Source organism: Hordeum vulgare, chromosome 5H (genome assembly GCF_904849725.1).
Source record: "Hordeum vulgare subsp. vulgare chromosome 5H, MorexV3_pseudomolecules_assembly, whole genome shotgun sequence".
Lineage (NCBI taxonomy): Eukaryota > Viridiplantae > Streptophyta > Magnoliopsida > Poales > Poaceae > Hordeum > Hordeum vulgare.
In genome coordinates, this window is record NC_058522.1 from 554,682,661 (window position 1) to 554,705,392 (window position 22,732).

The following is a 22,732-nucleotide window of genomic DNA, read 5'->3' on the forward strand; positions in this document are numbered from 1 at the left end:
AGGGATCTCTAGTCATATAACATTGTTCGGAACCAAGCAAACACAATTCATTATGTTGTCTTACTTGTCCAACATCAACTTCTAAGCATGCAATAGTTTAGTGAGTGTTCACAATCATAGATGGTGTCAAAGATTGCCTCATTTAATTGTTTAGCAACTAAAGTCTTGCATGCATAGACTAGGTCCCTTAATTTTTAATGTTTTGCTTAGGTTTCGGTGACTAGCACCGTTTCCTTCTCAAGACACCAAACTTCTCTCTCTTCTTAATTAGATTGTCACGTAGGATTTTTTGTCTTGTTGACATGCTTAGCATCTATTCAAAATGGAGCATTGAGAGCAGCCTTACCTCTGTAAAAACAACAATAACCGTGGCAATGAAAGGGGAGGGTACCACATGTTGCAGTAAGTTTACTTACTCCAATGAAAAGAGAAAAAAGTCCACCTGCGCCTGCCTGCCTGCCCGCCCTTTTGAAATGCAACTGCTACTACGACTCCCTCCCAACCCAAGTCTCAACTGTGGCACGTACGCCTCGTTCTCGTTGACACATGGGCCCGGAAGCACAGCCCCCCCAGCTGCGGATCCAACCACTGCACTCACTCCGAGCTGAGCAGAGCGAGTGAGGTAGCTCGTTTCCTTTTGTTGGTTTGCCCGCGTCCAATTTATGGCGCTTTAATGCCGCCAGCGCAGCGACGAGGAGACGAGCAGTGTGCTCCTATCTGCCTGTGCATCAATGGCTGCCATGGCCGGATCCATCTGAGCTCCTACTCCCACATCCGCCGTCTTCTCCATCCACTTCTCCACCATTTCCCTCCTTGAAGCAAGGAAGGAAGGAAGAAGGGAACCAGGGAACACAAAACCACCCGACCCGACCGGAGAGAGATTTTTCTTTCTTTCTTGTTTCTTCCTCCCCCATCTTCCCTTCCTTTTTCGTCTCTCTCTCTCTTCCTCTGGTTAATGGTGGCAGCGCTGCTAGCTGCTCCTGTCTGGCTCTGGTGATAGTATTGCCAGTGCCAGTACTGTCTCGACGTGTTGACTTCTCTGCTCCGCCATTGATTTTCGAGATAGATCGGAGCCAGCCAAGGGAGGGCTCTGGATTCAAATCCACACGCGCTCGCGTTTCTTCGATTTGCTCCTCTCTCCGCCGCACAAGCACTAGCACGTAGGGAGGCCATGGTGGCCGAGCCGCTGGTGCACAAGGTGCTCTCCATGGCCACCACCTCCCTCTCCAACAAGAAGGCCAGCAAGAAGGACGGCGCCAGCGGCAGGGTCGGCATCCTGTCCTTCGAGCTGGCCAACGCCATGTCGCGCGCCGCCAGCCTCCACCGCTCGCTATCCGCCGCCGAGGCCGCGCGCCTGCTCGGCCCGCTCTGCCTCGGCTCCCACGCCGTCCGCGCGCTCGTCCCGGGCGACGACGCGCGCCTCCTCGCCCTCGCGCTCGCCGAGAAGCTCGACGCGCTCAACCGCGTCGCCGCCGTCGCCGCGCGCCTCGGCCGCCGCTGCGCCGCCCCGGCGCTCCAGGGGTTCGACCACGTCTACGCCGACCTCCTCGCCGGCCGCTCCCCTGCCTCGGCCTACCCCTTCTTTGCCCCCGCGTCTCAGTCCGAGGCGGCGCTCCTCCGCCAGCTCGACCGCCTCGCGGCCACCACGGCCGGGCTCTACGCCGAGCTGGACGCGCTCGCTGACCTCGAGGAGTCGGCCCGCAAGCTGCCCACCGACGAGGCCCGCCGCGCGCTCCTGCAGCGCGCCCGGTGGCGGCGCCAGGACGCGCGCCGGCTCCGCGACGCCTCGCTCTGGGGCTGGACCTACGACAAGGCCGTGCTCCTGCTCGCGCGCGCCGTCTGCGCCGTTTACCACCGCATCCGCCTCGTCTTCGGCGACCCCATGCGCGGCCTCGACCCCCTCCTTGTTCACGACCACAAGGACCGACAGCACCACCAGAGCAGCCGGCAGCTCTTCTCCGGCCCGGTCACCCCAGCCAAGTCGGGGCCGATTATCGACAGGGTCGCCGCCGACGCGGACCCGCCACATCCAAATCGGCTCCGGTCCAACTGCGGGGGGAACATGTTCATGGAGTGCCTGAGCCTGAGCAGCTCGGCGGCATGGAAGGACGACAACGGGTTCGACGACGACGACGGGTCCTTCTTCTCAGGGGACGCCAGCAGTTGCATCAGCGCGATCAGGTCAGGGATGCTGGCGGCGCCGCCGTCCAGCGGCGAAGAGCATGACGCAGCCAAGAACGGCACCGGGAGCAGAAGGAGGAGGCCTCACCCTCACCGGCGGTTCGGGCCGAAGAGCACGGTGACCTCGCTGGCCCCGACGTCGACGGTGGGCGGGTCGGCGCTGGCATCGCACTACGCCAACATCATCATCATCGTGGAGAAGCTGGTGCAGTACCCGCACCTGGTGGGCTCGGAGGCGCGCGACGACCTCTACGGGATGCTGCCGTCGAGCCTCCGGTCGTCGCTCCGCCGGCACCTCCCTCGGAACCTGGGCATCTACGACGCCTTCCTGGCGCACGACTGGCGGGAGGCGCTGGAGAAGACGCTGGCCTGGCTGGCCCCAATGGCGCACAGCATGATGCGGTGGCAGGCCGACCGGAGCTTCGAGCAGCAGCACATGGAGGCGGTGCAGCTCCACAGGGGCGGCAATGGCAATGGCAACGGCAACGTGCTGCTGCTGCAGACCTTGTATTTTGCCGACAGGGAGAGGACGGAGGCGGTGCTCTGCGAGCTGCTCGTGGGGCTCAACTACATCTGCCGCTACGAGCAGCAGCAGAGCGCGCTGCTCGACTGCTCCAGCAGCATCGACTTGGACGACTGCGCCATGGATCAGTGGCACCACACCACCATGGATCATCACTAGCAAGAAAGATCAGGTTTTTCTTCTGCTTGATTTCTTTCTTTTTGTTTGTAACTAGTGTGAGAACAAACGAACAAACAAACAGAGGGTAGTAGTAGTTGCTTGTGTTTTGGTTTGGGTTTCTCTGTCTTCCGTTTTTGTGCATCTATCCATTCATGTATGGATGAATGAATGAAATATAGGATTGCCTCATGAAATGCCCTGTCAGTCCACTGGAAACGTGTTTTTCTTATCTAATCTACAGGTGTATACCCTCTGGTCATTTTTAGTTCCCATATTAGCTTTGTCCGAAGTCAATTTAGTCTGCATATTAGCTTTGTCCGACGTCAAAGTATCTCTACTTTGACCAAACTTATAGAAACATGTATCAACATTCACAATGTCAAGTTAATATGATTAGATTCATTACGAAATGCAGTTTTATGACATGTATATTTGGTATTGTAGATGTTGATATTTCTCAATATATATTTGGTCAAACTTTGTAAAGTTTGACTCGACACAAATATAATATGCGGAGTAAAAAGGATCGGAGGTATGTGGAGGTATGTAAACAATCCGAAAACAGGAATGTGTGACAGATTTGTGGTTGCCTCAGTGCAAAAAACAGAGGAGGTGAAATTGTCCAAACTGTTTGTTGCTGGTTGGTTGTACATATGTGTATCATCGAACAAACTGAAAATGGAAGCATCTAGCATAGATCATTTGAGAAGGTTTATGTGTGACCCGGTGAGACATATTTGTGGATGAACACTGGCCTGAGTGAAACTGAATGTTGAGCCTTGCAGAGTCGGTTCTTTCGTCGTTTTTAAATTCCATCCAAAACTTGTCGAAATTGCCAACAAGAAAGTCATAAAGTTGTTACTCCCGCGTGTGTGTTAGCTACTACTCCTACTACTGAATTCTAGCATACGGAATGTTGGGACTTGTCAAGTCACAAAGCGCCTTTTGTCATTGTTAATCGCGGGTCAGCATGCATGGGACCTTTACCAAAAAGCACATCGAGAAGTGAAAATGTAGGATAATAATGCCCGCACACAAAGGTGGAACTTTAGGCAGGCATTAGACATTAGTCTAAGCACGGCGCATATCAGGGTTAGTAGCAGGTGTTGATGCTTACCCACTCATCTAAAAGGGAAGTAATATCATATCGTATCTTAGAAGCCAAGCGGCGACAGGTTTAGTTGGTAGTTCAATTAGCAACTTAACTTCTCCTTCTTGTCTCAAGGATCTCTTATTGTTTATCGACACCCTGCCCAACATCACTTGCTCAAAGGACTGAAGATTGGACAGGAATTGCAAGGTTGCCCATTTCAAATGGAAGAAAACAAAGACCAATCAATCATCACCATAACCTGCTGCCACATGAACTGTGAGTGCTACTCTGCAGTAGGATGTCCCTTTTTGTCTGCCCTCAGAGCCAAGCATATACAGTAGTATATATTTGCTGCTAATCTGGGTCTTCATTTGAGCTGTGATTATGTTGCGGCACGTTGGTAAAGCAAAGCATGCGCGGTAAACAAACTAGCATTGCACATTTGAAAGAAGAGAGACCAATCATCATCACCACAACCTGCTTGCTGCTGCATCTACATGGACTGTGAGTGAGTGCTACTCTGCAGCAGGATGATGCCCCTTTTGTTCTGCGACTGGGCACATTTGAGACCTACTCTGTAGCAGGATGATACAGGCCTGCAGTGAGACCTGCTTATATGTCTGTGCTGTGCTGGGGAAAATAAACTGTAAAGACCAAACCAATGATCAGCACAGCCTGCTTCAACATGAACTGCGAGCGAGTGCTCCTCTGCAGCAGGGTCAGGGGCACACATGCACATAGATACAGTTAGTTGCTGCTCATCTGTTCCATCTGAATGCCTGCAAAGTTAACTTGGTAAGAAATACTAAAGCGTATTTGTGCAGTGTACTTTGTCTTTTTTATTTTATTTGTCTTCAACTTTGGTGGTACTACGCTCACCCCAACCATCCTACAGCAGATCCGACGAAGTGGCCGTTTGGATGTAGATATTCAAACTTTCAAAGTGGGTGTGGCTAGGTCTCAGGTGGCTGATCTCAGTCAAGTAGCATAACTTTTTTTTTTTGGAAAAGGAGGTTAAACCTCCGGCTCTGCATCAATCGATGCATGCAGCCATCTTTATTAATTATTTCATAAAGGTCTAACAAAAGTATACATCAATCCATACGAAGTCACCACTCACGCCTACAAACTCGATAATATAGAGTGCTCTCACTTCACATATCTAAGACCGATGTTGTCGTCAATCCATCCACATAACGTATCGGGAGCAACAGCCGATGCAGCACACCTAAAACACACAGCTCACATACACGTTTTACAAGCCGCCATCATCATCGAACCACTGACCCATCTTCATGAAAGAGATCTGCCTTATCCATGCCAGTCCAAACATCCGTCGACGCCACCACGGCGCCCAACAGCGCCACCGCCCTGCGCTCATCCATCCAGATGCGAAGACCCAGGGAGATCTGTCGTGCGTAGCACCTGCCAACCAGGCATGACTCAGCATAGCAACTGTCGGCCAAGCATGACTTGACAGCTCCACCGAAATTTCGTGCAAGACCGCTCCACCTCCTGCCTCAGTCTGCCAGCGATGCTCCACAAACGATGCTCCCAAGAGAGAAACGGCACCGCAGTACCGCCATCGTCCGATCTGGAAGACCAGATCCTAGGGTTTCCCCCGAAGCAGTGCCCACCACCAGCAACCGTTCACGACCCACACAGTGCCCACCACCACTCAGCCCTCTAGGCGACGTCTTCAGGAAGGTCACGACGTCAAGGACGCCGCCGCCGCCCACTGGAGTTAGGGTTTTCAAGTAGCATAACATGCAAGAAAGAAAAATGGAAATTAATTTTTACATGGATCTCAATATAAGATATATTTTTTTAAACGAGGCAAAAGACTTGCCATTTCATTGATTAAGGGAGGATGTTTTAGACAAAAGCTGCAAGCGGCAAACGAAGGAAAATTACTCTCTCGGCATTACAATACTCAAGTGGTTGGCCCCCGCCAAAATCCAAAGCGACACCTCCTGCTTGATCTTGTTAATGTAAGATGTACAAATATTTACGAATATAACATCCACCGAGACATAACCAAGTCTAAGTCGACAGATATTTAACACGACAGATTCGGAGTAGTAACTCGGTTGGTATATTGTGGAGGTGCCCTGCTCTCCTTAAGGTACGAATATTCGGTTGATGTCTTGCTATAAATACCCTTGCTACGATGGAAAAGGAGGATAAAAGAAACATGGGACACCCAATTGTATGTTTATTAATAGTGTAACGTTCATGGCAAATCTAAGTGTTCTACACCGTCCCTCACGAACGCAGAAAATCACATGGAAAGCAGCTAGCATGTTGGGGTTGATTCATCTGTGTAGACCAATTACAGCCTCTCGCCGCGGATCCTCCTAGCTAGGTATACATCTTTGGACATAATTGTCACACGCTTAGCATGGACGGCACACAGGTTAGTGTCTTCGAACAGTCCCACCAAGTATGCTTCGGCTGCCTCCTGCAAAGCAAGCACCGCATGGCTCTGGAAACGTAGATCACTCTGTAGATGTGGCATACAAGCCAAAGAAAACATATGTAAGCCCAAATATTTTGTTTATTATCTTGACATACACTGCACTAGAACTTTTCTCTACGCCCTAACCAATCCCAAATGGATCTTTTATGGAGGGGTTGAGTTGGATTTGTACGTATCTGAAATAAGCCCATTCAGATACATATGATCTAGAGGAAATGCACCTTGAAAAATTGGGCAATCTCCCTGACGAGTCTCTGGAATGGTAGCTTCCTTATGAGCAGCTCTGTGCCCTTCTGATACTTGCGAATTTCACTATAAAAGCACAAGAGCATGACACATAGGCACCTCATGACAATAATTTACGGCTGAGCAACTATTGGAGTCCAAGCAATGGAAATTATATACCGAAGAGCAACAGTTCCAGGGCGATAACGGCGAGGCTTCTTCACCCCTCCGGTGGCTGGAGCTGTCTTACGAGCGGCAGCCTGGCATCACAAAACCAGAAAACAGTAGTTTAGTTACTGTCAAGCAAACAATTTCGTACACTCAAAATTGCTGATGATTCAAATAGTAAATGCAAATGTGCAATATTACATAGAAGGCCCTGAGGTGCTTCGTCGGAGCCTTTCCGCCGGTGGACTTACGGGCTGTGCACTTAGTTCGGGCCATCCTGCAAACAAAATAGTATATAAAAAAAACAGTGATTCATTTCAACAAACCAAATTCTAAAGCTGACACACAATAAAGTAAACAAACAACCAGATTCTGATTCTTAAAAATCCAGAGCCACAGTTGATTCTCAGGAATCTGTAGCCCAAACAAAGGGGCACATAATCATTGAAAATCCTAGTAAGACATCTGAAACAAGGTGGTGTAGTACTCCCTGTGTCTTAAAATAACTGTCTTAACTTTATACTACCTTCAGGGCCGGCCCATAGGCCGGGCAAACGGGGCGCCCGCCCTGGGCCGCGGGAAGACAGGGGCCTCAGCCCGGGTAATGCTTTGACTACCTTGCAGTGCCCTGCGCGTCTTCTCGTTCGGAGTCGTTCCTTCTCGTTCTTCTCCCGAGAGGCAAGACCGCGAGAGTAAATCTTCTCCTTCCTTCTCGAGACAGATTCCCAGACTCCCAAAACAGCGCCGTCTCCGATTCCAAAATCACTGCCGGCCATTAATGGAGACCAATGAAGCAAATCCGATCCCCAATCTGCTCGGCTTGCTTCTTCAAAGATCTTCCCGTTCCTCATGGAACAGCGCCGCCGCTTCCTACTCATATCCCCATCAGGCATCAACTAGACGTTGGAGTCTTGGAGATCCCGTTCCTCACTTCCCGGTGATCCCGTTCCTCCTTTCAGATAAATAGATGACCCTGCCCGCATCTCTATTCTCTAATATCTCTCTTTCTCTGTTTCAGACTTTCAGTGGACAGGGGAATAGGGGATCTATTTGAGGCAGGAGGAGGGCTGTTGTTCTTGTTCGCTGGGAATCGTTGTTGTTCTTGTTCGCTGCCAGGCCGCCAGTGGGAGGGGGCGAAGGCAGGCAAGGGAAGGGGCCGAAGGGAGGGGCCTGGGTTGGATCTGTTTCAGGTAATCAGGTTCTTCACTAGTTCATTTTCTTTTAGAACATATTTTTTCTTCCTAGTGAAACAAATCACATGAACATCGAACAGCTGAACTGCAGAACTGGAGAAGGGTCCTGTTGACTCGCACTCACGGATCTGCTGATTTGGCCGCCTATATCAACATTCAGGTGCCTTTGTTCCCTGTTTTAATCATTTTATGTTGCTTGTTCTTGATAAGTAACATGTCCTTTAGAAAGCATTTATCTGGTAGTAACAAAAGGAAGATAAAAAAGCAAAAAGATGAAGAGGTAAAATCTCTAAAAGGATCACTTAACAGATATTTCAAACCTGGTAGTTCTTCTAGAGGTCCCCTGGAATTGGCCATAGTATGTGTTGAACAACCAATCAAGAAACAAATGTAAGTTCATGCCTAACTTTTTATTTGATGGTAACACAAAAGATTTAAGTAGCAACCAGTTTTGATAGGAATTTTTATTTTGCAGAATAAAATGACAGTCTCCATTCAAATTTAGGAATGCAAGCTTTTGTGAAAAGAGAGCTTTTGTCGAACTTCATCTCCTTACTATCATGATGTAGTTCACTTGATCGACAAATAAATTGTACTGTCAGTTTTAGAGTCCAAATTAAAATCATCAGACTGCCCTATGTATTGGATATTACTTTGGTTTTGAAATATAAAATATTTTGAGCTTTTTGAGTAAACAAGGGCCCCTTATTGTTGTCTTGCCCCAGGGCCCCGTATATCTATGGCCCGGCCCTGACTAGTTTTAGTATAAATTTGTACTAAAACACTTATTTTGAAACGGAGGGAGTATGTCCTAAACTATTTATGCTGACGAGTGATGGCCAACACAAGCAACCAAATCAGAAAATACCGCCGGAAGCATCAAGAAATACTAGGGGTAGAACGCTTGAAACGGCTTACCACTGGTAGAAAAAGAGGCTTCCGTCCAGCCCCATAAGTCGCGACACTGTAGGAACCGCGACTAATGAATTCTTTAGTCGCGGTTCGGCAGACGAACCGCGACCAAAGGCCTGGGCCAGGGCGCTCGGTGGCCAGCCTGGGCCAAAGGCCTTTAGTCGCGGTTGGCCAGGCCAACCACGACTAAAGCTCCTCCCCTATATATATCAGTTCAGCACACTCACTTAGCCATTTGGTGCCACTTCTCTTCACAAGCTTCACAAGGGGGTGTAGGTTTGCTTTTGGTTCCTCTTATGCACACAAGGTGTTTGATGAAATGCCCCAAGAGCGTGAAACAAACATGATATGAAGTGTTGGAGCCACACTTGAGGTTCCTCATTTATTTTTTCCTCCTCGATCGCGGTTAGCAACTTGAACCTTTCATGCATGTGTGTCATTGATAAAATATGCATGTGTGTTGTTCATTGTTTAATTTCTATTGTTTATAGCTAGTTAGTTTAACAAATGCATGATGGTTAATTATATATTTTATATTATAATAATGCAGATGAATCGGCAATGGATGTACGGTAACCGACTCTCCCACGAGTTCACTACGGGTTTGAAAGATTTCCTCGTACTGGCTAATGCGAACAAGCAGAAGGGTTTTGTTATCTGTCCATGTGTTGACTGTAAGAATCAGAAGGGTTACTCTTCCTCAAGAGAAGTTCACCTGCACCTGCTTCGGCACGGTTTCATGCCAAGCTATAATTGTTGGACCAAGCATGGAGAAAGAGGGGTTATAATGGAAGAAGATGAAGAAGGGGATGATTTCATCGATGAAAGCTATCTTGCTCATTTCGGTGATACTTTCATGGAGGATGCTGAGGGTGAAGGGGAAGGTGAAGGTGAAGAAGAGGCACGTGATGAGACCGTTGATGATCTTGGTCGGACCATTGCTGATGCACGGAGACGCTGCGAAACTGAAAAGGAGAGGGAGAATTTGGATCGCATGTTAGAGGATCACAGAAAGTCGTTTTACCCCGGATGCGATGATGGTCTGAAAAAGCTGGGCTGCACACTGGATTTGCTGAAATGGAAGGCACAGGCAGGTGTAGCTGACTCGGCATTTGAAAACTTGCTGAAAATGTTGAAGAATATGTTTCCAAAGAATAACGAGTTGCCCGCCAGTACGTACGAAGCAAAGAAGGTTGTCTGCCCTCTAGGTTTAGAGGTTCTGAAGATACATGCATGCATCAACGACTGCATCCTCTACCGCGGTGAATACGAGAATTTGAATGAATGCCCGGTATGCACTGCATTGCGTTATAAGATCAGAGGCGATGACCCTGGTGACGATGTTGAGGGCGAGAAACCCAGGAAGAGGGTTCCCGCCAAGGTGATGTGGTATGCTCCTATAATACCACGGTTGAAACGTCTGTTCAGGAACAAAGAGCATGCCAAGTTGTTGCGATGGCACAAAGAGGACCGTAAGTCGGACGGGGAGTTGAGACACACCGCAGATGGAACGCAATGGAGAAAGATCGACAGAGAGTTCAAAGATTTTGCAGCTGACGCAAGGAACATAAGATTTGGTCTAAGTACAGATGGCATGAATCCTTTTGGCGAGCAGAGCTCCAGCCATAGCACCTGGCCCGTGACTCTATGCATCTACAACCTTCCTCCTTGGTTGTGCATGAAGCGGAAGTTCATTATGATGCCAGTGCTCATCCAAGGTCCGAAGCAACCCGGCAACGACATCGATGTGTACCTAAGGCCATTAGTTGATGAACTTTTACAGCTGTGGGGCAGACCTGGTGTCCGTGTGTGGGATGAGCACAAAGAAGAGGAATTTGACCTACGAGCGTTGCTTTTCGTAACCATCAACGATTGGCCTGCTCTTAGTAACCTTTCGGGACTGTCAAATAAGGGATACAATGCATGCACGCACTGCTTACATGAGACTGAAAGTGTACATTTGCCAAATTGTAAGAAGAACGTGTACCTTGGGCATCGTCGATTTCTTCCGAAAATTCATCCAGTAAGAAAGAAAGGCAAGCATTACAACGGCAAGGCAGATCACCGGCCGAAGCCTGCGGAACGCACTGGTGCTGAGGTATTTGATATGGTCAAGGATTTGAAAGTCATCTTTGGAAAGGGTCCTGGCGGACAATCAGTTCCGAAGGGAGCTGACGGGCACGCAGCCATGTGGAAGAAGAAATCTATATTCTGGGAGCTAGAATATTGGAAAGTCCTAGAAGTCCGCTCTGCAATCGACGTGATGCACATTACGAAGAATATTTGCGTGAACCTCCTAAGCTTCTTGGGCGTGTATGGGAAGACAAATGATACAAAGGAAGCACGGCAGGACCAGCAACGTTTGAAAGACCCTGATGACCGGCATCCGGAATGGTTTCAAGGTCGTGCCAGCTACGCTCTGACCAAAGAAGAGAAGGTCATCTTTTTTGAATGCCTGAGCAGTATGAAGGTCCCGTCTGGATTCTCGTCCAATATAAAGGGAATAATAAACATGGCGGAGAAAAAGTTCCAAAACCTGAAGTCTCACGACTGCCACGTGATTATGACGCAATTGCTTCCGATTGCTTTGAGGGGGCTCCTGCCGCAAAATGTTCGAGTAGCCATTGTGAAGCTATGTGCATTCCTCAATGCAATCTCTCAGAAGGTAATCAATCCAGAAGTTCTACCACGGTTACAGAACGATGTGATCCAATGTCTTGTCAGTTTCGAGTTGGTGTTCCCGCCATCCTTCTTCAATATTATGACGCACCTCCTGGTTCACCTAGTCGAAGAGATTTTCGTTCTCGGTCCTGTATTTCTACACAATATGTTCCCCTTCGAGAGGTTCATGGGAGTATTAAAGAAATATGTTCGTAACCGTGCTAGGCCAGAAGGAAGCATCTCCAAGGGCTATGGAAATGAGGAGGTAATTGAGTTTTGTGTTGACTTTGTTCCTGACCTTAAGCCGATTGGTCTTCCTCGATCGCGGCACGAGGGGAGACTAAGTGGAAAAGGCACGATCGGAAGGAAATCAACGATATGTATGGACGGCCATTCTCTGACTGAAGCACACCACACTGTACTGACCAATTCCAGCTTGGTGGCTCCGTACTTTGAGAAACACAAGAATATTTTACGCTCGGACCACCCGGGGAAGCCTGAATCCTGGATTAGGAAGGCCCACATGGAGACTTTCGGCAGTTGGTTGAGAAAACATTTAATGAATGACAATGATGTTGTAGATCAGCTGTACATGTTGGCCAAGACACCATCTTCGACTATAACGACTTTCCAAGGGTACGAGATAAATGGGAATACATTTTACACGATCGCCCAAGATAAAAAGAGCACCAACCAAAACAGTGGTGTCCGCTTTGATGCAGCAACCGAGAATGGGCAAGAGGTCACATATTATGGTTACATAGAGGAGATATGGGAACTTGACTATGGACCCTCCTTTAAGGTCCCTTTGTTCCGGTGCAAATGGTTCAAGCTAACAGGAGGTGGGGTAAAGGTGGACCAGCAATACGGAATGACAATGGTGGATTTCAACAATCTTGGTTACCTTGACGAACCATTCGTCCTAGCGAAAGATGTCGCTCAGGTTTTCTATGTGAAGGACATGAGTAGCAAACCGAGGAAACGGAAAGATAAGAAAACGATCAGTACATCATGCGATGATCCAAAGCGCCACATTGTTCTTTCAGGGAAAAGAAACATCGTGGGAGTGGAGGACAAGACAGACATGTCAGAAGATTATAATATGTTTGCTGAAATTCCGCCCTTCAAAGTGAACACCGACCCAAGCATTAAGTTAAATGATGAGGATGCTCCATGGATACGGCACAATCGTAAGCAAGCAGGGACACAAGGGAAGAAATGATGTGTAATAATTTATTGTACCAAACTTTGTTGAATGGATCATGTGAATTATATTACCCGTGATGTGTTTGGTGTCCATTTTCGAATGATTCGAGATACCACTGATGATACATGAAATTTGGAGTGATTTGGTCATACTCCTGCCTAGGCGTATAATATGCATACTCGTAGTCTTCATAGCCGCCGTCGTCGTTGTACTGGTAGTCGTCGCCTTCTAAGTTGCCGCCGTCGTCGTCGCTGCTGTCGTCGCTGTCGTCGGGCGGCGCTCGTGGCTCGAACTGAGGGTAGCGCAGGCGGGGGATATCGCCGGCCGTGATGTAGTCCATGACGCTCTGCAGAGTCCGGCCGTACCACCATAGCCGACGGCCGGCCTCGTGGAAGTTCCCAGGAGGCAGACCGTCCTCCTCATACCTGGCGAGCGCCCTCTCACGCCGATTGATGAAGAAGGCGTCCCAAGTATGCTGGTTATCGGGATGCCAGCGGGGATTCATCCGCTGCTCCGGCGTGAGGTCGAGGTAGTAGTGGTTCGTGATGGCCGCCCGGGGCGCAGTACCCTGAGGGACGGGAGGGACCGGCACGCCGCCGGCGCTTAGGCTCCAGCCGGTGGGGACGCGGTAGCCCGGTGGACAAGGGTAGTTCGAGGCGCAAAGCTCCTCCACCTGCTAGTAGGTTAGAGTGGGTGCGGTGGAAGCCATGAGAGAGTGATGAGAGATTGTAGAGATGTGATAATGCTGGCCAAGCCGGGCTACATATATGTAGTGAGAAATGGCGGGAAAAATGGGAGCGGGAAGACAGGAGGCGGGAAGAAAGTGGCGGGAAGAAAGAGGCGGGAAGACAGGGAAGAAATGGCGGGAAGAAGAGGAATCCAGAGCTGGTCATCTAACCTTTAGTCCCGGCTGGTTGGTGCAACCGGGACTAAATGTGGTTTTTGTGTCATCTAAGAAAACTGTCGGTGGGATAAGGACGTTTGGGTAACCTTTAGTCCCGGCTGGTTGGTGCAACCGGGACTAAATGTGGTTTTAACATATTGAATTGAATTAGTTTTATTTTTCTTAATTTTTTGATATATTATTTGTATTTTTAAGATTTTGAATTGAATTAGTTTTATTTTTCTGAATTTTTTGATATATTATTTGTATTTTTAACATTTTGAATTGAATTAGTTTTATTTTTCTTAATTTTTTGATATATTATTTGTATTTTTAACATTTTGAATTGAATTAGTTTTATTTTTCTTAATTTTTTGATATAATTTTTGTGTTTTTAACATATTGAATTGAATTAGTTTTATTTTTCTGAATTTTTTGATATATTATTTGTATTTTTAAGATATTGAAAAAGGAAAGTATTTTGAAAAATACCTTTAGTCGCGGTTGGCCAGACCAACTGCGACTAAAGGTCGTTGCGCGCGGGAACGAAAAAACCCTTTAGTCGCGGTTGGTTTTGCCAACCGCGACTAAAGGTAACCGCGACTAAAGGGGGGGGCTATAAATACAAGGGCCTGCCGCCGTCTTCTCCGATTCTCTGTCGCGCGCGCCGAAGGCCTGCCGCCGTCGCCCTCGCCCTCGACGCTGCCCGCCGTCGCCCTCGCCCACCGCGCGCGCGCCGCCTCGCTCGCCCGCCCTCAACGACGCCGGCCGGCCTCGGTACTGCCGCCTCGCTCGCCCGCCCTCGCCGCCTCGCTCGCCCGCCCAACGCCGCAAATTTCTACAGAGTTTACAGAGTATAAACTTTGTATATACAATTCCAAACATATACAATACAAAAATATAACTGATGGTGTATCCAATGACATGCATTTCGTAAGTTAATGGACATAATTTGTGTGTAAACAAGGTCAAAGTTTGTGATTTTTGACTTTTGAAAAAAATCTATACATACTACATTATGGAATGGATGGAGTATAAATTTTCTTGACATGGATTGTTTAAGTTGTAGGAATAAATCCCATATGGTATAGTTTTTTCATTGATGTTTATTTTTTTATCGGGACAATAACTCCAATAACATAAACTTCCTTAAAGACTTTCACACAATCCATGTTTGTTTTAATGAATGTCCTCAACAACCATACACTGCACTACCACCAATTTATATGCCGTGTTCTCTGCATGCTTCAGACTCACTGAGTTTTGACACATCTGAGAAACCACCTGTTAGCAAAAGAGGGAAAGCACTATGCAAGAACAAAGAAAAAGAAATAAAGAAAGGGAGGTCATCACTTCATCTTGAGAATAGAAGACGTCGGGAAGAAAACGCTCAGTTGATGCGACCGCTAGCATCCCACGAAGAGAAAACATATTGTCAAGCCCTATGATTTCTCGATGCACCTGCACAGTCCCGGGTCTCATACTCGTGTGGTTAGTACACACGGCAGTGATGAGAAAAAAAGTATGGTCTACAAGAAATTGCCTAAAACGTATAATCATTTGAATTTACATAAAAATGACTTAGTTTAACAAAAACGGTAAAATAACTTAGGGTAAGAATTAGTTTAACAAAAACGGTAAAATAACTCCCTCTCCGTGACGCCGTCGTCTGCCGCCCCGTCTCGCGCTCTACCGCGACACCCTCTCCCACCCCTTCCTCGCCCCCTCCTTTTGCCACCGCCCTTTCGCCACCGCCACCGCCCCCATTCTTCACTTAATTAATTTGTTTTACTACATGTTTTCAGGACTGACATAATGGCGGACGATAGAGCTGACCCGATTATGGACAACTATGATCCGGACGGTGAAGCACATATGTTCGGCATCATAAACGGCGATATTCTATATGTGCCGACCGGAGAAGAAGAAGATGATATCTCTTCTTATCTGAACCTTGACGGTGAAGATGAAGGGCGCCGTCAGCAAGATGATGCCGAACAAACGTCGATAAACGACGATCTTCAAATGGAAGTAGCAACCACCTCCGGCGCCGAGGTATATATATACATTGAGCCTCTGGTGATACAAACTAACTGATTTGAATAAATATGTGTGTACTAACGCGCGCGACTCTCTTTCTTATTTTAGCCCTCGGCCGGATCGTCGAAACAATCGAGTACGTCGTCAAAGCGTGGCGCAACCAAGACGATGAAACAAGGAGAAACATGCACCATCGAGGTTGTCGACAGTGCAACCGGCAGGCCGCTGGAGCCCCGCAAGAACGCCACCAAGTTTGTCAGCCAATGCGGAGCCGTTGTTAGAGACAACGTCTCGATCACCGTCCAGGAGTGGAATGAGCCAAAGAAGGCACGAATTGCTGGTTTCACTTTTGTCGATAAGAGAACAAAAAAAGATTGCTTCAAGAAGCTTATGGAACATTTCGTTCTACCTCCGGAATACAACAAATTCGATGAGGAGGGTAACAAGATTGAGGAAAACAAGGAGAGGAGGAGGCTAGTCAAACAGTTCGCTCTTCATAAGATGGCCGACGCATTCCGGAAATTCAAGCAAAATCTAGCCCATGACTTTGTCAAGCAGAACAAGACTCCGGATTTCAAAGGACAATATGAGAAACTGAAACATGATTGGCCAGAATTTGTGAAGCAAAAGAAATCGGAGCAGTTCATTCAAATATCGAAAAAAAATAAGGAAAATGCGGCTAAGAAGGAGTACAATCATATTATGGGGCCAGGAGGGTATCGCATTTGGGTGCCTAGGTTGGAGAAGATGGAGAACGAGCTGAGGGCGCGAGGAATCCGTCCAGGTACGGAGGGATGGGACCCAAGGGCCAAAAGCTGGTGGTACGGGCATGGGGGAACGCTGAACCCGGAGACAGGGGAGTGTGTTTACCGGGGCAAATTAATTAAACCCACCCAAGCCCTTATTGACGCAATGAGGGATGCTCAAGAGGGGAAGATCAAGTTCAACAGAGAGAACGACGCGCTGACAAAAGCCCTCGGGAATCCTGAACACGGAGGACGTGTACGAGGCATGGGGCACATTCCGTGGAAAATAGGGTTCCCCCAGAACGATGACCCGTACGGTTACAGAAGCCGTAAGAGAAAGATGGATCGGGAAGCAGATGTTGTGGCGCGGTTGGCATCGGAAATGGATGTGATGAAGAAAACCATGAGTGTACTAGTAGCCGAAAGAGATGCAGCTCGGGTGCAGCATGAAGATCATCCAGCGGATCTCGGAAGCCAGCAGCGGAGAAGCAGCGTGGCTTCCACGGAGGCCCCACCGGCTGGTGCAGATGCACCGACGATCGAAATTACTGCACCGGAGCCTCTGGTGGTCGAAATTACTGCACCGGAGCCTCTGGTGGTCGAAATTACTGCACCGGAGCCTCCTCGCTACCCCGTGGACGATATAAAGGAGATGAAAGAATGTCATCTGTATTATCCTATCGGGAACATGTCCATGAAGGTAGCCATCGGCAGTGCTTTACCATGTTTACCTGGAGCACTCCACCACAACAACCCCATTCAAGATGGCTATGCTCGTGTCACGGTGGAGGACATAGTCCAAGGGTTTGAGGACCTGGAGATTGACATTGCTACACCTGAAGGGGAGAAAAGACTTGGAGATGTCAAGCGCCATTTCATTCTATGGCAAAAGAAGTTTATCAAGTTTCCAGGCGAGGCGCCAAGGACAACAAGTCCACCCCCCTACGGTGGTGGTGGTGGCGGTGGCGGTGGTGGTGGTGGTGGTGGTGGTGGCGGTTCACCTACACCTCCGTCACGTCAGCCGACGCCCCCCAGTCCACAACGTCCGGCGGGTGATCAGACGCCGCCCCCCAGTCCTCGTCCGGCGGTTGATCAGACGCCGCCCCCCAATCCACCTCCGGCAAAGAAGCAGAAGCAGTCCTGGATTATTAACCCGGACCCTTATGTACCTAAGACCACAAAGGTACCGGAGCCATCACTGAAGCCTCTCCCCACAAGGCCTTGGGAACGTAGTGCCGAGGAAACTGTCGCGGCCGCGGCTGCTGATCATGAGAAATGGAAGGCGGACTGCAAGAAGAAAAGAGAGCCCGAGCCCAAGCCAGTATTTTCTGATGAGCAAAAGAAGTGGGCTAAGTCATTTTTGAGCACACCGTCCCAAGCCGCGAAGAATCTGCCTGACGACTATGCACGTGAACTTCGTAGGCAGGCATTCATGTTGAAGGAGAAGAAAGAGCGAGCGGAGAACCAGGAGAACAAAGCCTTGGAGGAGGCCGAGAAAACGGAATTACAAAGTAAAAAAAGCGGGAAACGAGTTGCCCAGCTCGGGGAACAAAGTAAACAATCGATTGCCCCGCTTATAGTGAAAGCCGCCGGTCCGGATGACCCCGATATCATAGCAGCTGCGGCAGCACATGGATTGACTGTAACGAGTGCCAGAGAACAAGCGGCCAACTTAGGTATTACTCTTCGTGAACTGTTAGGCCTTGATGAGGCGCCAGTGAAGGAGGTAGTAATTACATATGTGAAGAATGGGCCTCTCGTCGAGCCTGCGCAGGAACAGGATCTACCTCCACAAATGAAAGGTCTGCTGAAATGGTACAAGGGTTACATAAAAAATAAAAACGCCAAAGAATATATTTATGCGGAAGTTAGATATGAGCATCACTTCAAACATTACTATGTACAAATTCATCTGAGTGAATTGTTCCAGCTTTTCAATCTGCGCGAGCTCGACAAATCTATCATCAGTTGCTACGTTCTGTAAGTGATTTATTTCTACCCCATCTCGTTCATATTGCCTGCACTATATATATGTCGTAACTATATTGTTGTGTCCGCTATTATACATGCAGAATGAAGATTAAGGAATGCAGAGTAAGGAACATCCATGATGTTGGGTTCATTGACCCACACATCGTTAATGGATATGTGTTGGAGCATCACCCCGCCGACATGGAGGCAGACCTGTGGCAGTTTCTTACAAAGCAGGAACTCAAAAGTGATATTCTATTTCCTTACCATTTTGGGTGAGTGTTTCTGTCTTGAGCACATTCTCTTTTGTTTACTCCATGCATGGTATGTGGCCGGCTAATCGATGAGTTATGCATGACGTACTGTGTATGTATCGTGTCCGCAGGTTCCACTGGATTCTGCTAGTAATTAAAGTTGACACCTCAGAATGTCTCGTCCACGACTCTCTGAATATGGATCCAAAGCTTTGGGGCGGCATGAGAAGAATGCTGCAGAAGTAATTATTTTCATTCATTTGCGCTCTATATCGATCGGCCTATTTCGTTCATTTCCTAATACCAAGTAACTAATAACTCTCTTGTTCATTTAATTTTCTTTGCCTCGTAGGGTTTGGAGACGGTTCGTAGATACAAAGGTCGGTGAATTCAAAAAAGAGCTAGAATTCAAAAGGTCAAAGGCTAAGAATGGTGGGGATATTCAGCCAGCGGGGACCAATCTATGTGGATACTATGTCTGTGAGATGATCCGGAGATACACCTCTGAGCGGGTTCCGAGTGATACCAATGCTCAGAGGAATAACCTCCGGGTGATGCTTAGTCCAGAAGCTCGCTTCCGACCACTTCAAGAGGAACTAGCTGGATGGTTCAGGAGGGAAGTCCTCCATCCTAAAGGAGAACACCATTACGAGGACGTAGAACTTTATATGCATTAAATTATGTATGGAAACTTGTTTAAAATTGTATATGGTCATCCGATGATATTGAATATATATTGTATATTCCTCTTGAATTCTTTTTGGTTCTAATTTCAAATTTGTTTGAAATTGTACATTCATATGCATGTATGTAGTACCGTAGAATATGTGAAACTCCTTCAAAATTAAAATAAAGCACAAAAAATAATAAAACAATACAAATTAAATAGAAAACAATACAAATTAAACAGAAAACAGGTTTGGGGGGGGGGGGGCAAAAACTCTAAACCTGCGGCGGCCTTTAGTCGCGGTTGACCAGAAGAACCGCGACTAAAGGTCCTCCGCCCCGACGGCCGCCTGGCGCCCACGTGGACGGGCCTTTAGTTGCGGTTCTTAAGCAACCGCGACTACAGGGGGGGCCTTTAGTCGCGCCTATTTGATCGCGGTTGCGCAACCGCGACTAATGGCAGTTGCGAACCGCGACCAAAGGCCCTTTTTCCACCAGTGTACGTACTCTTGCTATCAGCTGGCAGTCGAAGGCTGATCGGATGCACGTAGAAATAGCGAGTGGGGGCAGGGTATTTATAGGCGGGCTTAACAGGCAACACATACGAACCGACTTTTAGGTTTACCTCCTTAATTTGCGCCAGCAGATTGATTGGCACCGGCGTTGCATTTGAAAATGATCGTACGGCTCGGATCGATGGTGACACGGATTAATGCGGGTACACTGCGCCCTGCTATTGGCCGGTCTCACGAGGACACGGATCGTGGTTTCCCTAAATCCCAGTGGTAAGAAACTTCCGGAATAATTTGTAGGCATGGTTGCATCTTCGGAGTTGATCAACCGACGCCTCTCGATCGGTCGGCGACCTCGTCATGTTCGCTGCTTCGTCTCGGTGTTGTGCACGGCCGCGCGGCATGCTCGCGCGTACGTCTGAGGTTTGAACAAGCGTAAATGGCACGAGCGCGTCGACGCTGCTTGCACGCCGCAGAGGCTCTGAGCCGCCGTCGTGGCATTTCGGTTGGCGGTGCTCCAACGAGATCGTCCGACGATGGACAAAAGACCGCTCCTCCTTAGTCTCGGTTTGTGACGAACCGAGACTAATATCCTTCCACGTGACTGTTAATGTACATGGCCTGATCGAAATCTTTAGTCTCAGTTGGTAACCATGGTGATTTGGGGTTTTGAGGTTTATTGTTTATTTTTGCCTTTTCATTTTCTGTTTTCTATTTAATTATTTTTTATTTAAAACATATCTTACGCTAGTACATACCTTACATATGTTATGCAATTATTATAGGATTTTTCGTAGGACCAATCATATATCATAGAATTTCTCATACGATCATATATGCATATTATGGCGACCGGCTACGCGTGGCGACGGCGGATGGCCAGAGAGGGTGACCGCTAGTGCGTGGTGGCGGTGGCGGTGGCGGTGTGAGTGCGGGCAACGAGGAACCATGAATCGCGGAGAGGTGGGGTTGCAGATCAGTGGATCAGGGAGAGGTGGGGCGGCAGTTTATTATCTTCTTTATTAGGGATAATGCGTGGGAGCGTGGGCTGGGTTTTTTTTTGTTTTCTCGTGCGTGCGGGCGGGATCGAGCGATTTTTCTATCACGTGCCATCGAGGGAGTGAGAGAGGAGGTCGAACCATCACAATGACGATAGATTTTTCTTTAATAGTAAAGAAGATATCATACATGAATACCGTGGCCAAGCCAGCCAGAAGAACCTGTGGGGTCCACTAGTAGAAATAAGGGTTTTGGTCCAGGCTCGAAAAACACATTAGTCCCGGTTCCTTTACGAACCGGGACTAATGTTAGTATTAGTCCCGGTTCGAGCGGCAAAGGCGCCGGTCGGGCATTAGTCCCGGTTCAAATGGGACCTTTAGTCCCGGTTCATGTCTCGAACCGGGACTAAAGGGTTTGGAGGATTTAGTCCCGGTTCGTGTCTCGAACCGGGACTAAAGGGTTTGGAAGATTTAGTCCCGGTTGGTGTCTTGAACCGAGACTAAAGGGTAGACCTTTAGTCCCGGTTCATGACACGAACCGGGACTAAAGGTGTTCAGATTTTTTTTCTGTTTTTAAATTCTTGTTTGTAGTTTCTGTTTTAAATTGCTTATATCTTTTAGGATATTTGATGTTTTTGATTGATTCTTTTTTGCATTAGATTCAAAATTTTATCTAGTTTCTGTTTGTGCCATTAGTTTTCAAATTTGAATGGTTTAAATTTGAATTTGTTTAAATTTGCTTCAAACCCAGTTTTTGAATAACTTGAGTTTACAAATAGTTTTTAATTTAATTCTTTTTGCTCCCACTCATGTGTTAGATTGTTGTCAAGTAAGATTTATTTGGTTATTTTTAGAATAATTTAAATTAGTATTTTAATTAAAGAAATGTTGTTTTGCTTATATAGTTGTTTTAGTCATTTAATTGTTGTTTTTAATTATTTTTAGTTAGTTCTTTCTGTAGATTTTAACATGTTGTAGTATGGTGCATATTTAATGCACAAAAAAAATCTACAGTTCAATTAATTTAAAGAATGCTTTTGTAGCAGATGGGTTTTCGTCTGAAACCTTGATACTTTGAAACGATGATGCACTACACGTCGTGTGCAGCAGGGATGAGATTTCTCGACCGCATACCATGCAATTAATTGTGGCCAAAATAACGGATTTGACCTTGCTAACAAAGTTTAGGCCTAATTAAACCTACTCTACAAGTCATCCACCATGGCATCTGAGTTACACAACAAACGTCGGGTTCACTAGGAAACTCCGCAGACCACGGCGTTTCCACTCCGACCCAAAGATTGCTGTGGCGCTGGTCAAAATGGAGGAACATGAGGGGAGTGTTTTGCTACCCAGCCAAGCGTGCGCCTGGATGAATAGTAAAATAGGTAAAATTGCAAAAATATAAGTGCTTTTGGCATTTGGCAACCAGTAGTTTATGTAAGCGTTCCTCCATATCCCATCTTAAGCAGGTGAGGCGAATGTGAAGCCTCGAGCCTTCAAGTTCCGATCTACGTTGACACGCACCCCCCCCCCCCCCCCGGGCGTGTGACTTGGGCAGTGGCGTCGATTTCCTTCCCCTCGTCTCCTCACCACCTTCCCCCAACCTCGTCATCAGTCAGGGCCGCCGGGGCAAAGCCCCTCGCGGTGGCCGGTGGCAGGGCCTTGTTCTTCGTGTCTCGGAAGGACTGGTGTGGGGAGGCCTCGCCACGCGGCGGAGTCGGGTGTTAGAGTTGTATTTTCTATATATATACGTGTACGTGTTGTATACCCCTTGCATTTCCTTGTTGTACAAGTTGATCTAATCAATATAAAGAGATGCCACCCGGTTGGGGCTAACCACGGCAAATAATTCCTTTTA

The 22,732-nt window shown here is 47.8% G+C and overlaps 2 protein-coding genes across 2 annotated transcripts; one reads left to right on the forward strand and one right to left on the reverse strand.

The window, feature by feature from the left end:
• Window positions 1-670: 670 nt before the first annotated feature.
• Window positions 671-3,572, forward strand: LOC123452878. The gene is made up of 2 exons (XM_045129605.1): window positions 671-2,876; window positions 3,308-3,572. The coding sequence occupies exon 1, from the start codon at window positions 1,172-1,174 to the stop codon at window positions 2,861-2,863; it is 1,692 nt and encodes a 563-aa protein (XP_044985540.1). The 5' UTR covers window positions 671-1,171; the 3' UTR covers window positions 2,864-2,876; window positions 3,308-3,572.
• A 2,716-nt stretch (window positions 3,573-6,288) lies between these two features.
• On the reverse strand, window positions 6,289-7,104 carry LOC123452879 (histone H3.3-like). The gene is made up of 4 exons (XM_045129607.1): window positions 7,030-7,104; window positions 6,841-6,920; window positions 6,657-6,747; window positions 6,289-6,459 (listed from the first exon to the last, which is right to left on the reverse strand). Exons 1-4 carry the CDS (start codon window positions 7,102-7,104, stop codon window positions 6,289-6,291), a joined length of 417 nt encoding a protein of 138 aa, XP_044985542.1.
• Between the last annotated feature and the right edge of the window lie 15,628 nt (window positions 7,105-22,732).

Bases quoted from the DNA above. Each gene is read 5' to 3' on its own strand.
- LOC123452879 (XM_045129607.1), bottom strand. From the start codon at position 7,104: ATGGCCCGAACTAAGTGCACAGCCCGTAAGTCCACCGGCGGAAAGGCT. The intron at 6,748-6,840 runs GTATATAATTTC...GTGCTTTTATAG, and splicing joins CCTGGAACTGTTGCTCTTCG to TGAAATTCGCAAGTATCAGA. The intron at 6,460-6,656 runs GTGCATTTCCTC...CCACATCTACAG, and splicing joins AGATTGCCCAATTTTTCAAG to AGTGATCTACGTTTCCAGAG.
- LOC123452878 (XM_045129605.1), top strand. From the start codon at position 1,172: ATGGTGGCCGAGCCGCTGGTGCACAAGGTGCTCTCCATGGCCACCACC.